This window comes from Triticum aestivum, chromosome 6A (assembly GCF_018294505.1).
Source record: "Triticum aestivum cultivar Chinese Spring chromosome 6A, IWGSC CS RefSeq v2.1, whole genome shotgun sequence".
NCBI classification, from domain to species: Eukaryota; Viridiplantae; Streptophyta; class Magnoliopsida; order Poales; family Poaceae; genus Triticum; species Triticum aestivum.
In genome coordinates this window covers 192,284,677-192,302,366 of record NC_057809.1, presented here as the reverse complement: position 1 = coordinate 192,302,366, position 17,690 = coordinate 192,284,677, and the positions used below count along the sequence as shown (strand labels likewise).

Sequence of the window (17,690 nt, the reverse complement as noted above, 5' to 3'; positions counted from 1 at the left end):
GATCCACTCTTGGTTATCTCTTACCTTTACTTGTGCAAGCTCTTTAGTGTTTCTTCCCTTGCTTGCTTGTATGCTTGTTGTTATTGCATCATATAGGTTGCTCACCTAGTTGCAATCTAGACAACCTACTTTGATGCAAAGTTTAATTTGGTAAAGAAAAGTAAAAATTGGTAGTTGCCTATTCACCCCCCCCCCTCTAGTCAACCATATCGATCCTTTCACCTTTGCCGAGCCTTACTCTCTTACCATTCCCACTCCAACCACCTCAAATGAACCTAGTGTGTGTGTTGTGGTACTCAGAAAGTTGCAACAGTAAGTTACTGGGTACCCCGTGCGCACGGGGTAGTGCGTAACTCTCTGGGTACCCCATGCGCACGGGGTCTTTTGACCCCCGTGCGCACGGGGTACTGCGTAACTCTCTGGATACCCCGTGCGCACGGGGTCTTTTGACCCCCGTGCGCACGGGGTGGTGCGATTGTCTCTGGATACCCCGTGCGCACGGGGCTGACTTAGCCCGTGCGCATGGGGTCCAACGGGCAGAAATTCCCACCCTCACATGAACACTATAAAAAGGCCTTTCTTCCTCCTCCAACCCTTAACCCTAATGTCTTGTTGAGCTCCACCATTGCTACACCCCATTTTGCTCAATACTCTCAATCCCTCCACCCAAACTTGTTAAAACTTTGGGGATTGGGAGAGCAAGACCCGATCTACAACTTGACCAAACCAAATCGTGTTCCCCGCAACATTTCTTCCCCATTGACTTGTTACTCTTGGAGCTTGGGCTCCTAGGCGGTTAGAGGTTCCTTCGGTAGCTTCCTTGCTTGTGGTGTGCTCCGGAGAAGTTTGTAAAGGTGTGGTGGTCGCCTTCAAGACCAACCCTGAGTGGTTCGAGGCTCATCCGTTGGGGGTGACTCGAAGGAGAATACGGTGAGCCCTTGGTGGCATTCCGCAAGCTTTGGCTCCGGCACCGCTCCAAATGGAGATTAGCTCTTCCCATGGAAGAGTGAACTTCGGGTTAAAATATGCGTCCTCGTCTCACTTGTAGTTAATCCTTTCCCGCACCTTTCTTTGTTGTTGTATGCTTGTTGGCTTGCTAAGTAGTTTGTTTCCTAGCTTTTCTTCTTGGAGCTTGCTTGTCATATAGGTTGCATTCACCTAGTTGCATATCTAGTCAACTCTTTTATCCGCTAAGCCTTAAAATCTACAAGAAAGATTAAAATTTGTAGTCTCCTATTCACCCCCTCTAGTCGACCGTATTGATCCTTTCAATTGGTATCAGAGCCTCGTGCTCTAATATAAGGTTTTACAACCTTAGAGGATATGGTCGATCTAGGGAATGAGGGAGGTGGCCTACCCGTTGCGGGGGATGGTCAAAACCAACCCCCCGCCGCGACTGAGACACTTGGTGCTCCGGTCGTTGCTCCTGCCGCTACTACTAACCCAAATCTCCCCTTAACCGCGGCCGATCTTCTTTCAATGTCTGCGGACCTCAAAGTCTCTATGTTGAAAGAGGTTCGAGCCTCGGTCAAGGAGGAAATTGATGCTCGCCTAAAGCCATCAACATTTGCATCAAACTCGTTTAACCCAAATGAGGTTCATTATGCAGATGACTCGAGGGAACCTCTTGCTTCCCCGACTCATACTCAAGTTCCCCAGTACAATGCCGTGGAACCCTTTTACTCTCCTCAACCCTTGAAACATCCCCGTATTAATCCTGTTGGGCCTCCGCCCCCTTTGAAAGCTAATGCATTTGCTAAGTGGAAGCTAGATATGGAGTCTCACATGCGCAGTGCTTCAACTCAATTGTGGTGGATTGTGGTCAATGGATTCAACCCCAAGGACCCAATGAATCTCACTCCAAGGGAAGCAGTTGACGATCAACTCAATGCTACCGCACACAACATGCTTCGCAACGCTGTGACTGAAGACTATAGTGATTCCATTGCTCTTCTCAAAACCGCAAAGGAAATTTGGGATTGCCTTGAGGAGACTCTTGAAGGAGATGAAGCAATTCAAAGATCTTGGTTGGCCTTGCTCAAACAAGAAGTCATTCTCTTTGTGAGGAATGAGGGTGAGTCTGCAGAAGAGGTTTACCGAAGGTTGAAGTCCCTTGTGCTCAACTTGAGAACCTTTGGGTGCACTTGGGAAAATGATGAATTCATCAAGGACAAGTTCATAGATGCTATGGTTCTCACAGAACATACCATGGTCATGATGGTTCATCAACGTCCGGACTATCACAAGTTGACTTCGTCTCAAGTTGTTTCCACCTTCTCTACCCATGTTCTTTTGGAAACCAAGTCCAAGAAAACATTTGCAATAGCTCAAGCAACCAAGAACTCCAATCTTGCATTGAAGGCCAAGAAAGTGATGAGCCAATCCTCAAGGGAGGAAGAAGTGAGTGAAGAGATATGTGAGGAGGATAATGATACCTCGTGCCCGGCAAATGATTTTGCAGAAGACTTGGCTCTCTTAGTCAAGAAGTACTCCGGGACCATGGCAAACAAAGGAAGAAATCTTCAAGGAAGATCTTTTGGACGAAGGAAATGCTACAATTGTGATAGCCCAAGACACTTTGTGCATGATTGTACATATGAGAGACGTGAAGACAAGTCCGAGAAGCTTGTGCTTAAGAAGAAGAAGTTCACCAAGTTTGCAAAGAGGAAGGATGACAAGGCTCTTGTTCATGAAGAATACATGTCTGGAGATGAAGATGACGGTGATGATGATCAAGTGGGCACGGCCGCCTTCGCCATGCATGCCACTACCTCCTCCTCCACCAACGGCCTCTTCGACTCTCCAAACGAGGACAAGCCATTCACTCATCGATGCCTCATGGCCAAAGAGGTAAAAACAAAGTCCAAACCCAAGAGACCCGACAACTACACTCCCAATGTCTCATGTGAGATAGTGGAGTATGAGTGTGAGGAGGGTGTGGATAATGATGAGGAATCCTTAATGGATTTCATGAAAACTCTTCATGGTGAAGCTCGTGCTCGTTTTGGCGATCTCCTTAAGTCACTCACCGAACGCGATGATTTTATTGAGAACGTTGAGAACCTCCTTATAGAGGAAAAAGAGAGAGTTGATCTCCTCGAGCACGAACTTAATGAAGAGAGTGTCATGAGAGCATCACTTGAGGAAGCCTTATCTGCTCATAAAATTGACTTTGTTAAAACCAACGTTGCTTTGCAACTTTCTCTTGAGAATAAAGATGCTCTTAATGTTAGAGTTGAAAAACTTCTAGTTGACCATACAAGACTTGTTGAGGAGCATGAGTTCCTTGTGATTAGTTCCAAGGTTGTCAAAGGCGACCTCATTGCTCTCACTGAGTCTTATGCTCAATTAAAAGCTACAACCATTAAGGCTCTCACTTCCGTACCTCATATTGATTTAAATGATGATGCTTGTACGGCTAACTTTGCTCATGATTGCACCTCCCTTCAAGAGGAAAATAAGAAGTTGAAAGCTCAAATTGAGAAAGGGCTTATATCATGCATCCAACGGGAGAAAAAACCTAAACGATCTCTTGAGCAACCAAAAGGAGTGTGTTGCCAAGGAGGGAGTTGGGTTTAATCCCGCATCTAAGAGTGGTAAGAACAACAAGAAGAAGAAGAACAAGAAGATCGGTCGGACTCCTTCCCCTCCCCAAAAGGTAGTGTTTGTGCAAGAAGGGAACAAGGAGAAGGAGAAGGAAATGAAGGGTGTTGGGAATGGTAAGGTCATTAGGGACAAGGCTATTCCCAAGAATTTTGCCGGCAAGAACAATCCATCATATGTTCTCATGAGAGGAGATGATGGCTATACCTTTGCAAAATTTGTTGGAACTAACTATGATGATTATGCTTGGACTATTTGGGTTCCCAAGACCCTTGTTGCTAACTCACCAGGACCCATTGCAAAATGGGTACCTATAACCAAAGCTTGATTATTGTAGGACTATGTCTCCGGTGGAACTCAATGGGTGATCGACAGTGGATGCACCAATCATATGACCGGAGAAAGGGAGATGCTTGTGGAGTTCGTTGATTCACTCAAGGCCTCTTCGAACATCTCCTTCGGTGACAATAGCAAGGGAAAGGTATTGGGTTTGGGCAAGGTGGTAATCTCTAATGATTCATCTCTTGCAAATGTCATGCTTGTCCAATCCCTTCACTACAATTTACTTTCAACTATTCAATTGGCTCGTGCCGGATATGATTCACATTTTGGTGAATTCCATGTGACCGTCTTTAAGAGGAGCAATCTCAAAGTGGTCTTTGTTGGGCATGTTGAAGACAACCTTTACGTGGTTGATTTCTCGAAAGAGAAAACTCATCTTGCAACATGCCTAATGGCCAAGGCCGACGTGGGGTGGCTATGGCACCGTAGGCTAGCCCACGTGGGCATGAGAAATTTACAAGCTCTCTTAAAGGGGGAGCACATTCTTGGACTAACCAATGTGTCTTTTGCCAAAGATCGTCCTTGTAGTGCTTGCATTGCCGGAAAGCTTCATGAAAAAGCTCATAAAGTGAAGACTATCATCACCACCTTGAGGCCCCTCGAGCTTATCCATTTGGATCTATTTGGGCCTCCAACATATGATAGTTTGGGAGGAAGGAGATATTGCCTTGTCATTGTTGATGACTTCACAAGATATACTTGGGTGTTCTTTCTCAAGACTAAAGATGAAACTCAAGAAACCTTCATCAACTTTTCCAAAGAAGCTCAACGTCAACATAACTGTGAGATCAAGGCAATCCGAAGTGACAATGGCACCGAGTTCAAAAACTATACAATGGATGAATTCTTGAGTGAAGAGGGGATAAAGCACCAATATGCCGCACCATATACTCCCCAACAAAATGGTGTTGCGGAGAGGAAGAATCGGACTCTTATTGAGATGGCTAGGACCATGCTTGATGAGTACAAATCACCATACAAGCTTTGGGCAGAAGCCATCAACACCGTGTGCCATGCTTCAAACCGGATTTATCTTCGCAAGCTCAAGAACAAGACCCCGTATGAGCTCCTAATTGGGAGAAAGCCCAACGTCAAATACTTTCGGGTATTCGGTTGTAAGTGTTTCATTTTAAACAAAAAAATCCCGGTTAGCTAAATTTGAGTCTAGAACTTATGAGGGCATATTTGTTGGATATGCATCAAACTCTCATGCTTACAGAGTTCTCAATAAACCCACCGGATGCATTGAGGAAACGGTAAATGTGGAGTTTGATGAAGATAACAGCTCCCGCATGGAGCAAATTGTTCCTAGTATTGTAGGTGATGAGGCTCCTTCACAAGCTATAAGGACAATGGGGATAGGCCACATTCTCCCACAAGAAACACCCCATGTCCAAGTAGAAGAAGAAGGAGTAAGAGCCCCTCTTGAGGATTTTCCACAAGGGAAGTCATCACCGACACCACTTGTACAAGATGCCTTGGGAAGTAATGAACCTATCCAAGAACAAGATCAAGACCCTCATATTCCTGAGCAAGATCAAGAGCAAACTCTTCCGAATAATGAAGAACCAATCGTTGAGGCTCAAGATCAAGCTCAAAGTCATGATCAAGATCTAGATCAACCCCAACCACAAGTGTCTTCATCGTCATCACTTCCTACTGAGCAAAAACCTGTGGTTGCAAAGAGAAGAGTGTCTCCAAGGCTAAAGCAATCTCAAGGGCAAGCTTCTTCATCAAGTCCAAAACCAAGTGAAGAAGAGCTTGACAACAAAGAGCAAAAAGTGGCCGCCAAGCTAAAACATCTTCAACACCTTACCGAGAACATCTACGGAAGCATCAAAAAGGGGGTAACTACTCGTAGATGTTTGGCAAACTTTTGTGAACATCACTCATTTGTCTCTTGTGTTGAACCCCTTAAGGTGGAAGATGCCCTTGACGATCCGGATTGGATAGATGCCATGCATGAAGAACTCAACAACTTCACGCACAACAAAGTGTGGACCCTTGTGGAAAGACCCAAGGAATTTCATAATGTCATTGGAACAAAGTGGATTTTCAAGAACAAACAAGATGAATATGGACAAGTAATAAGGAACAAGGCAAGGTTAGTGGCACAAGGTTTCACCCAAGTTGAAGGTTTGGACTTTGGTGAAACTTTTGCCCCCATTGCCCGTCTCGAATCCATTCGCATCTTGCTTGCTTATGCCTCTCATCATGATTTCAAATTATATCAAATGGATGTTAAGAGTGCATTTCTTAATGGTCCTCTTAAGGAGTTGGTGTATGTCAAGCAACCTCCCAGTTTTGAAGACCCCGATCATCCCTCTCACGTTTATGAACTCCATAAGGCACTCTATGGACTCAAACAAGCACCTCATGCTTGGTATGATCACCTTACGACATTCCTAAGCGAGAAGGGGTTCCAGATTGGGGTAATAGATTCCACTCTCTTTACGAAGCGGGTAAAAGGAGAGTTGTTTGTCTGCCAAATATATGTTGATGATATTATCTTTGGGTCAACTAACCATGCTATTAACGTTGAGTTTGAGAATCTTATGACTAAGGAATTTGCGATGAGCATGATGGGAGAGTTGAAGTTCTTTCTCGGTTTTCAAGTGAAGCAATTGAGAGGCGGAACCTTCATCAATCAATCTCGTTATATCCAAGACATGCTCAAGAGATTCGAAATGCAAGATGTCAAGCCAATGAAGACACCCATGGCCACAAATGGTCAACTTCATCTTGATCCAAATGGTAAAGAAGTGGATCAAAAGGTATATCGCTCTACGATTGGTTCCTTGCTTTACCTTTGTGCATCTAGGCCAGATATTAAGTTGAGTGTGTGTATGTGTGCAAGATTTCAATCCGCTCCTAAGGAGAGCCACTATTCGGCAGTGAAAAGGATCCTTTGATATTTGGTTCATACCCCAAACTTGGGCCTTTGGTATCCCAAGGGATCATCATTTGAGTTAATGGGTTACCCAGATTCGGATTGGGCCGGAGACAAGGTTGATCGCAAGTCCACATCCGGCTCATGTCAATTCCTAGGGAGATCGTTGGTAAGTTGGTCTTCAAAGAAGCAAAATTGTATATCTCTCTCCATAGCCGAAGCCGAGTATATTGCTGCTGGAAGTTGTTGTGCCCAATTACTATGGATGAGGCAAACTTTGATGGATTATGGTGTCAAATGTGACAAAGTGCCTCTTTGGTGTGACAATGAAAGTTCCATCAAGATCGCCGAGAATCCGGTTCAACATAGCAAGACCAAGCATATTGAGATTCATCATCATTTCATTAGAGATCATGTGGCCAAGGGAAACATTGAGTTACTCCATGTCAACACCGAGAATCAACTAGCAGACATCTTCACCAAGCCCCTTAACGAAGCAAGATTCCGCGAGTTAAGGCATGAGCTAAATATCGTGGATATTAGTAACTTCGGATGAAACTTTTGCTCGCACACACATACTCATGTACTATCTTGCTTAGATGTAGGCACATGTCTAGGGGGAGCTAGCTCAACTCATGAGCTATCTTATCCTAGAAGTGCATAAAACAAACACAATCTTTCACATAAGCCACTTTAGGTGGTACTTGTGCTTCAAAGATGAGTATTGGTCTTGGGCCCAAGGTTCATATCTTCGCGGTGCCATACCAAGTAAACTCAAACATGGTGGCCTCGGCCACCGCCCTCGCTTGAGGGTTTTGTTCGTGTTTGTCTCGTGTGTGTGGTGTGGTGTTTCTTTTCTTTTCTTTGGTTGGTTCTCCTCGCTTCTTTTTTGGTACAAGTGCTCCACATATACCCTTTCCATAGTGTAGGACTTTCCTCGCGGCGTGTTCAGAAACTGATATAGACTGAACCTCGATAGCGAGATTCGATATGTTGTTGCGGTCCGACCTTTCACGACACTCCACCTTCAGCAGTAGTAACCTCTCGTCTGCGCACGCGATGTACGCGAAATAGAGGGATTGAACCTTACGATTCAGCACGAGAAAACCAATCTCGACGACGGCACTCACGCGCAAAACTATTTCCACGAAGAGAAATCGCAATAAAGAGGTTTTCTAAAGCTTCCTCCAAAACTTAGGGATTTTTAGATAGCATCCCCCAAAACTCGATACGGGTGTCTACCCTAAAAACACATCGTGTTTATTATCAAAATATAACCTGTCAATACATTGACCGTACTATGGCTATTTATACTAGTATAGCCGACCCATCTAACAAGAATTACACGCACGCAAGATTTCCAAACATATTGGACTCCTACTTGATTTAAACTGATTTGCCTTTTATATCTTGGCATGTGCCCAAAAGACCTACTACAAATAACGATTGACTCTGGTACTATTTGTGCGCTTGTGAATTTAGTTTTTCTAGCCAGTGGCCCCCATCCAGCTTCCTTTAAACAAGCTATTCCACGTAAGAGACGTCTTAGTGCCTGCAACCTTGATTGATCTGGTGGTCGTGGTCTCCCAAAGTAGTAGTAGCAGCTGCCATGGACACCTTTGTTATTCTTATTTCTTTGGTTTGCATGGAGGTGTACTTGGCTCAAGTAAAACAAATCTCCTCCCGATTCCCATGTAAAATATCTAGCACTCAATTCTGGTTGATACACACACGTACATGTCACATTAATTAGCTCCTCCTCATCCTTGTTTTTAAGCTTCATGTAACTTGACACGTACAGATCTCGGGCCTCTAATTCATTGACCTGTGCCAAAGCCTCATGATCACTGAAAACACTAGCATTACTCATGGCCACATCATCCTCTCCCCCTTGAAATGAAACTGTCCTCGGTTTCGAGTTAATCTCATCAACAATATTATTATTTGCAGGCTGAACAACGACCCTAAAAATATCAGCATCTTCAACCTTCTTGTTTACTTCCGATTCAGCTTGAGCAATATCTCGCTTCTTGCGATCAGCCTTATATTTCTCCGATGTATATGAGTCAACTAGTAGAAATCTTCCCTTCCGAACAAACGAAAATTCCCCAAGAGAATGATAAGTTAATTGTCTCTTGTCTGTCCATGGTTTGCCTAGTAGTAGAGAGCAAGCATGCATGTGCATAGAAAGCACGTCACACATGACCAGATCATCATATCCAGACAAAGTAAATTTTACCTCAACACGATGCTTGACCATGACAAACTTGTCCTTCCACCAAAGCACATATGGTTCTAGATGTTCAGTTAACGGCAAGTGCAAAGTATCAACCACAGTCTGACTCACCAAATTCATATTGGAATAGCAATTCATCAATGTTGCACAACTCGCTGGCCCTACACGCACACGCGTAAAGCATTGGTACCACGGCAAAGCACGCAATGGATCCTTCTCCACCGTCATCATCATTTGCGAGCTAGAATCTTTTCTCATGATAAAAACAATCTTCAATAGTAACTCGAAGAAAAATATTGTGTCGTGAAAAACCTGGCTCTGATACCACCTGATATAGACTGAACCTCGATAGCGAGATTCGATATGTTGTTGGGGTCCGACCTTCCACGACACTCCACCTTTAGCAGTAGTAACCTCTCGTCCGCGCACGCGATGTACGCGAAATAGAGGGATTGAACCTTACGATTCAGCACGAGAAAACCAATCTCGACGACGGCACTCACGCGCAAAACAATTTCCACGAAGAGAAATCGCAACAAAGAGGTTTTCTAAAGCTTCCTCCAAAACTTAGGGATTTTTAGATAGCTTCCCCCAAAACTCGATACGGGTGTCTACCCTAAAAACACATCGTGTTTATTATCAAAATATAACCTGTCAATACACTGACCGTACTATGGCTATTTATACTAGTATAGCCGACCCATCTAACAAGAATTACACGCACGCAAGATTTCCAAACATACTGGACTCCTACTTGATTTAAACTGATTTGCCTTTTATATCTCGGCATGTACCCAAAAGACCTACTACAAATAACGATTGACTCTAGTACTATTTGTGCACTTGTGAATTTAGTTTTTCTAGCCGGTGGCCCCCATCCAGCTTCCTTTAAACAAGCTATTCCATGTAAGAGACGTCTTAGTGCCTGCAACCTTGATTGATCTGGTGGTCGTGGTCTCCCAAAGTAGTAGTAGCAGCTGCCATGGACACCTTTGTTATTCTTATTTCTTTGGTTTGCATGGACGTGTACTTGGTTCAAGTAAAACAAATCTCCTCCCGATTCCCATGTAAAATATCTAGCACTCAATTCTGGTTGATACACACACGTACATGTCACATTAATTAGCTCCTCCTCATCCTTGTTTTTAAGCTTCATGTAACTTGACATGTACGGATCTCGGGCCTCTAATTCATTGACCTGTGCCAAAGCCTCGTGATCACTGAAAACACTAGCATTACTCATGGCCACATCAGAAACGTAGACCGAGTGCCTTGTGAAGTAGGGGTAAGAGTATACACTCAGCCCTGTATTTAAAGATCCACTCATGTCAAAGTTCCTGAATACCCCGTGCGCACGGTCCTGTACCGAGGAAGATGAAGAAGATGATCGTTATGAGGAAGAGGAGTCTAGTCCAGAGGAAGCCACTCCGGGCAAGCGTGACCTCCGGAATATGCCTCTTGTCAAGTGGACCAAGCCAGAGATCTGGGTTGAGAGACAGAACCATCCGTATGTTAAGGCCACGAGTATGGGAATGTATCCCCGTTTCAAGAATGGGTGTCAGCAAAGAATCTATCATGAGCTTCTTATGACCAAGTCAAAGAAGTTTGCTCCTCACAAGAAAGTCAACACTGAGAGTTTGCACGCCAATGATCATCTGTATCCCAGTGTGTACTCCGCTCTTGGACGACTGGGCCTGATTTCGTTTGTCACCTTCAACCACCCCTACAATGAAGATCTAGTGATGCAGTTCTTTGCCACTCTGTACTTCTCCAATGATTCTGCTTGCACCCTCACATGGATGTCCGGAACATATCAGTGCTCATCTCCTATGGCAAAGTTCTCTGAGATCAATCCCTACCCTTTCATGGATGAAGAGACTGTTTCGGATGAGTTTGGCATTGTTCGGGAAAGTGGGCAACACACTAAGGATGAGATTGCCTTTGCTTACAAACAAGAGAAGTCGTTTGTCACTGGGTCAATCAAAGACCTCTTGCCCCTCTATGACACCATGCGCCATATCCTACGGTATACCCTCACTCCAAAGGCCGGGGATTCCCATAACATTCGGAGCTCCATGCTTGATGTCTTTGTGTATCTTCATCAGAAGACGAAAGTGGATGTTCTGGATTTCATGTACTACGAGCTGCGTCTGTGTGTTCAAGAGAACAAGTCTTTGATCTATGCTCCTTTCATATAGGCGTTGATTGACACCGTCTGTCCAGCAAAGTACATTGCTAGCTTGAAGACTGATGTTCCCAAGCGCAACTCCAACTGGACCCCAGCTGCTCCTGCTCCCTATGTGCCCATCAAGAAGGGGCGCAACCCTAGGCCCGAGGATCATGCTACTTACACTCCAGGCATGTCCTCTACTGCACGAATCCCTCGTGGTAAGGCCAAGTCTATTGGCTCTGAGGCCATCTTTGCCAAGGGAGAGAAGAAGTCGCTGTTCAAGACCTTGAGCAACATGTTCAAGATGTGTCAGTCGATTCAGCATCATCAGATCAAGGAAATCTACAAGGAGAAGCTTGTTCGGCGTGAGCAGAAGGCAGCAAGGGCTGTGCTGGTGAGGAGGTTGGTCCAGGTTCTGAGGGCGTCGACAGTGAGGCCACTGCTCGGTCTTTCCCAATGGCCGGGTGGCGTTTTGATGATGATGATGATGCCTCGAGTGCTCCTCCTCTTGTCTAGTGGGTCTCGTGTCACCATTTTTCTCCTCTTTGTTGTCTTGATGACAAAGGGGGAGAAGTGGTGTGTGTGGTTGTGTGTTCGTGGGTGTGTTGAGATCTCAAGCCTCGTGTTTCTCGTTGTTGGTTGGTATTAGTTGGCTTGAGATACTCTTATTTCCTTTCTGTCTGTGTGGTTGTGAGCCTCTAGCGTTATTGTGAGACTCTAGCTTTATTATTGAACCTTGCTATTATCCTCTTATGCTTATTGGGTCTCACATTATTTGCTCACCACAATGTGTCATGAGATCTAGGCACCGTTATAGGTTTATTTTGGTGAATCTCATGACTTATCAATAATGATCTTGGTCGAACCTCCTATGGGTGTACTAGATGCATTCTTGTTTTCGGGCACACATATAGGGGGAGCTATCATGATCATTATTTGTTCCATGGCTTTCTATCTGTTTATCCTCTTTGCCATGCTCTAACCACGTTGTCATCAATGCACCAAAAAGGGGAGATTGAAAGTGATAATGGCACTTAAGCTATATTTTGGTGTGATGACAATGTGGTTAGTTGAACTAATATCAGTTGCTAAAGTTTATCTCAGGTTATTGGTTCTAAGTGCCCGCGATGGAGATGTGCGACCCCCCATTTCAAAAAGAACAAAGGCGTGGTCTTTCGACACTTCGAAGGTTTAGTTTTGGTGTGCTTCGAGTCGTAGGAAAGACCGCACTATTAAGAGGGGTCTGTGTGGATAAATGTCGTGTGGGAATGCCTTTGCCGAGCCTTACTCTCTTACCCTTCCCACTCCGACCACCTCATATGAACCTAGTGTGTGTGCTGTGGTACTCAGAAAGTTGCAACAGTAAGTTACTGGGTACCCCGTGCGCATGGGGTCTTTTGACCCCCATGCGCACGGGGTACTGCGTAACTCTCTGGATACCCCGTGCGCACGGGGTCTTTTGACCCCCGTGCGCACTGGGTGGTGCGATTGTCTCTGGATACCCCATGCGCACGGGGCTGACTTAGCCCGTGCGCACGGGGTCCAACGGGCAGAAATCCCCACCCTCACATGAACACTATAAAAAGGCCTTTCTTCCTCCTCCAACCCTTAACCCTAATGTCTTGTTGAGCTCCACCATTGCTACACCCCATTTTGCTAAATACCCTCAATCCCTCCACCCAAACTTGTTGAAACTTTGGGGATTGGGAGAGCAAGACCCGATCTACAACTTGACCAAACCAAATCGCGTTCTCCGCAACATTTCTTCCCCATTGACTTGTTACTCTTGGAGCTTGGGCTCCTAGGCGGTTAGAGGTTCCTCCGGTAGCTTCCTTTCTTGTGGTGTGCTCCGGAGAAGTTTGTAAAGGTGTGGTGGTCGCCTTCAAGACCAACCCGAGTGGTTCGAGGCTCATCCGTTGGGGGTGACTCGAAGGAGAATACGGTGAGCCCTTGGTGGCATTCCGCAAGCTTTGGCTCCGGCACCGCTTCAAACGGAGATTAGCTCTTCCCAAGAAAGAGTGAACTTCGGGTTAAAATCCGTGTCCTCGTCTCACTTGTGGTTAATCCTTTCCCGCACCTTTCTTTGTTGTTGTATGCTTGTTGGCTTGCTAAGTAGTTTGTTGACTAGCTTTTCTTCTTAGAGCTTGCTTGTCATATAGGTTGCATTCACCTAGTTGCATATCTAGTCAACTCTTTTATCCGCTAAGCCTTAAAATCTATAAGAAAGATTAAAATTTGTAGTCTCCTATTCCCCCCCCCCCCCTCTCTAGTCGACCGTATCGATCCTTTCACCGCCAGCGGGGGCCGAGGTCCTCCGCACCTCTGCGGCTCAAATGGCCATCGAAGGTGGGGAGGACCAGCGGCAGCGCCACGGGAGGAAGAGAAGGTCTGATCGCCTATGGTCCTTTCTTTGATCAAGTCACGGAGATTGTTTTTGTATACATCAAGCCATGGAGATTGTGATTATTATGAATTTTTGGGTCTGGATTGTGATTTCTTTAGGGGCCTGTATTCTGATTATTAGTAATGCAATTTGATACCCTTTATGTTTGTGTTTACGTTGCCGAACCAAACACCTTGAGACTTTCATATCTAAATTCTCTAGAAATAAAAAAAGGAAATAATAGCTAGTTTAAATTGGGACATTACTTCGTCCCATTAACACTATTAACGGTAAATTTGCATATTTGTTTTTCTCGAGAAACACAGTGAAGTTGGTTATGAAATTCCATACATTGTGAACTACTTATTTTACAATTTTAAGAAACCCATATACGGATGAAAACCTTTTTTTACAGGCAAAAACACTTGGGAGTACTTCACTTGTGGGAGTACTTGATATGCTGTGACCTAGGATTTTGTGTTAAAACCACCATAGGGCCTAAAAAGGTAAACTGTTTAGGCTCCAGTTCTTTCGACGACTCGGCATAAGCCACCCCTTCCCCAACTTATTTTAGAAGCCGGCCCCATATTCATTGGGGCTTGTAAATCAGTTACCGGCTTCTGTAATAAGCTGGGGAGGGAGGAACATGATTATTTTAGAAACCGCCAAAAGAACTAGGCATCAGTAAGTTCAGTTTCAGTTTTATGCTTTGGACTGCTTGAAAGTTCTAGGACCAAAAGTGAGCTTGGAGCAAAGTTGAAGGTCCAAAAGTGGACTTCTTCCTTATTGAATTGATTACAGAAAGGTGCCATAAATCATTCGACGGCATTACTGAAACGGAGCATGTTCCCTGAACAAAACGAAATTCAACTTCTAAGGCGCCACTTCCAGCTTAGGATTCAATCGCAATAGGCTCTACACTTCAAAAATTTCAAATCACGCATTTTCTTCTGATTTTGACGGTCACCATAATGCTTCATCTAGTTCATGGCCGATCACCGTTCGAGCTCTTGGGCGCCGCCTGTCCTCCTGCCTGTCCGGTCTCCGTCTCCTCCTGGGGCTCGGCGGCGCCGCCGTCTTCTTTCTCGTCGACAAGTATCTTCTTGCAGGCCTCGTAGCACATGAAGGAGATGCCGGCGGCGGGCATGAGCTTGATGCAGCTGGGGCCGAGCCCGCGGTAGAGCCCGGCGGTGCCCTCCTTCTCGAGGATGCAGTACATGGCGTGCAGCACGTTCTTGTACACCTGCCTCCCGCCCACGGCGCCCACCTGCATCTGCTTCCGCGCCACCTCCAGCGGGAACGTGGCCGTGCTGGCTATGGCGCCCGCCGCGGACCCGATCAGCAGCGTCGGCACGTTGCCCACCTCCTCTTTCCCCGACGCGCGGCGGTACACGCCGCGCAGCGTCTCGTAGGCGTAGAAGTTGGCCGCCGCGTACGGCACCACGCCGATCAGGCTCGGCGCCAGCCCGCGGTACAGCTCCCCCGGGCCTTCGTCGCGCACGATCTTGACGAACGCGTGGAGGAGGTTGTCGTACACGTCCTTCTGCATGCAACGCAACGGGGTCGTCAGTCAGATGGCACTGCCACTGGTTGAGATACAGTAATTACTGTGCTGGAATTCTGTGTTCTCACCTCGATGGTGAGACGGGTCTTGACGAGCTCCATGGGATAGGTGCACAGGGTTGACGCCACTCCGGCGAGCGCTCCGGCGACGAGCGGCGTGGGGATGGGGACCTTGGCTGGCTCGCCGGCCTCCGGGGTCAGGTACTTCTTCGCCGTGTCGTAAGTGAAGTGCTGCACCGCGCCATGTGGAGTCAGGGACACTGCATCTCGCATCAGTGAAATTTGAAGGAAAAGCACTTGAGGTGGCTGGCTGGCTTGCCTCGATGGCCTTGCTTGGCGCGACGCGGAGGACGTTGACGGCGTTGCCGCGGAAGAGGCCGGGCCACCCCTCCGTCCGCATGATCCACCGGAAAACCCCGGCCATGGAGTCGGCGCCGGAGCTCCCCACCATCAGGTGCGTCCTGATCGTCTCCAGTGGCGCCACGAAAGTCCTCGACACGGCGCCGGCGATGGCGCCGCTGACCAGCCGCCGCAGGTGCGGGTTGCCGATCTTGACCCTCACCTTCCTCAGACTCAGCTGCTGCTTTTTGGCCTTTTTCGCCTTCTGGGCCTTCTGGACGCCCGCCTCGCCCGCGGCTGCGAGCTGGTGTGCGACGTCGTCGGCGGGCCGAGCCTTCCCGTCATGCTCGCGCGCTACCGGCGGGGCGCCGTGGGACAGGCTGAGTCCCACGCTGGCGAACAGAGCCCTGCGTGGGAAGTCCAAGCTCCTGGACTCGGGCTGCGAGCTCCAAGGGAAGGCGACCTCAGGGACCGGCCGCAATAACCAGTTCTTCTTGTCCATGACGAGCGAGGCGCGGTTGTTCTTGGTCACCATTGTCGTCGCGGCCATTGCCGCCGCCATCTGATTCAACTCGAACACATAAAGGATTATATATGTAAGGGCGAAAGAGCTAAGTTGTACGGTGACTAGTGAGCAAGAGTGCAAGAGCAAGACTAAGATCAGCTCAATTCATATATATCACAAAAACCTAAAAATGTCCATGCAAGTTAGGCCACAAAACACACAAGGGAACACCACGATCACTCAAAATGGCATTATGGTGATGGAATTAGATCTTAAGAGCAGATTTGGTTAATCCAATTTAACACCGAGGCACTGACAAACACTACTACGGCTACACGTCAATCGCCTGAAAAACAGAAAACGGCCAGTCGATTCTCCTTCTCCTGTATCAACCGTTCGACCAAGATCCAATAGACGTTGGTTGTCTTCAACCTTCGACAGATCTTCTTCCTCTCTCTCACCCGCCGATCCAGCCCAGCCCTAACCGCCGGCCCCCGCCGCCCGCGGCCGCGGCGCTCCCGCGACCGTCTCGCCGCCCCACCCTCCCCTAAACCATCTCCCACCGCCGCCCCACCCTTCCCTAAACCACCTCCCACCGCCGGTCTTCCACCACCGCCGGCCATCCCTCTAGGCCCCCTGCGCCGAGGTGTTTCTCCGGCAAAGCCCCACATCACCGCCCCACACTAAACCCTAAGATAGATACTGGGGTAGCCTGACTAGTGAGCTTCTTCCTCCCTTGCACCTGTTTCTTCCTTCAACCAAAATCGATTGATCGAAAATTCGAAGTCAGGCGATTGACATGTAGCTATCTCACACACGCATCAGGTACATAAAAGGACAGAATCTAAGCTAGATGAAAACCGAAAACGTTCACACACGCATCTATTCAAGGTAACACATTATTTAAATGAAAACTATATGAACCAGTACTATTTTTGGCCCGGTTATATATACGAATGACTTAAAGTTCATTTCTATGCATTAAAATTAACACGCTTTCATTATAAACTGAGCGAGTAAAACATATTCAGCTTATTTCTCTTTGAGCCGACCCCTAGTCATGGATAAGAAAAACGAATATCGAGAGTGTTGTGCAGTCTAGCTATACGCATACCTCGAGGAAGCAAGACAGAACTGATACGTGCCCTGCCTAGGAGTTCTTCAGTCCTTCACTCCCTCACTGGCCTTTCTCGTTGTTGGGAATGGGGGTGGCTCGACGGCCATTTTATACCCGTTTCAGCACTCTCTCCATCAGTTGGCGTGTCCAGTGAGCAACGATGCCCGGCCTCTCCCATGGCCTCTGCCATCTCTGCCCCTCTACCGCACCCCATTACCACCGCACACGGTCGCTGAGATCCGTTGGACATGAAGGGCAAATCCGGTCTAATCGTCGAAGCGGATTTGGAGCCGTCTGTGCCAATCTGTGCATACACCAGAATGGCCTCGTCTGCTTCCATCAAAAAGAAGAAGAATGGCTTCGTCTGCTTCGGACGTGCGTGTGTCTCATGCGTGCATGGATCCGCACTCGCGAGCCGCAACAGCCTTTGTTTTTGCCAGCTCAGTTCCTTCTCGCGGACGAAGAAGGCGACAGAAACCGGTGGGTAGCCGCGAGGGGCGCACACAGCAGCCGGGTCACGCTGGCCAGGCCGCCGCCCGCCG

The 17,690-nt window shown here is 47.1% G+C and overlaps 1 protein-coding gene across 1 annotated transcript; it reads right to left on the bottom strand.

Moving 5' to 3' along the window:
* Window positions 1–14,313: 14,313 nt before the first annotated feature.
* LOC123130544 (adenine nucleotide transporter BT1, chloroplastic/amyloplastic/mitochondrial) lies at window positions 14,314–17,234 on the bottom strand. The gene is made up of 4 exons (XM_044550418.1): window positions 17,146–17,234; window positions 15,507–16,088; window positions 15,257–15,418; window positions 14,314–15,167 (listed from the first exon to the last, which is right to left on the bottom strand). The coding sequence occupies exons 2-4, from the start codon at window positions 16,086–16,088 to the stop codon at window positions 14,610–14,612; spliced, it is 1,302 nt and encodes a 433-aa protein (XP_044406353.1). The 5' UTR covers window positions 17,146–17,234; the 3' UTR covers window positions 14,314–14,609.
* Between the last annotated feature and the right edge of the window lie 456 nt (window positions 17,235–17,690).

Bases quoted from the DNA above. Each gene is read 5' to 3' on its own strand.
- LOC123130544 (XM_044550418.1), bottom strand. From the start codon at position 16,088: ATGGCGGCGGCAATGGCCGCGACGACAATGGTGACCAAGAACAACCGC. The intron at 15,419-15,506 runs GCAAGCCAGCCA...GGCGCGGTGCAG, and splicing joins CGCCAAGCAAGGCCATCGAG to CACTTCACTTACGACACGGC. The intron at 15,168-15,256 runs GTGAGAACACAG...CGTTGCATGCAG, and splicing joins AGACCCGTCTCACCATCGAG to AAGGACGTGTACGACAACCT.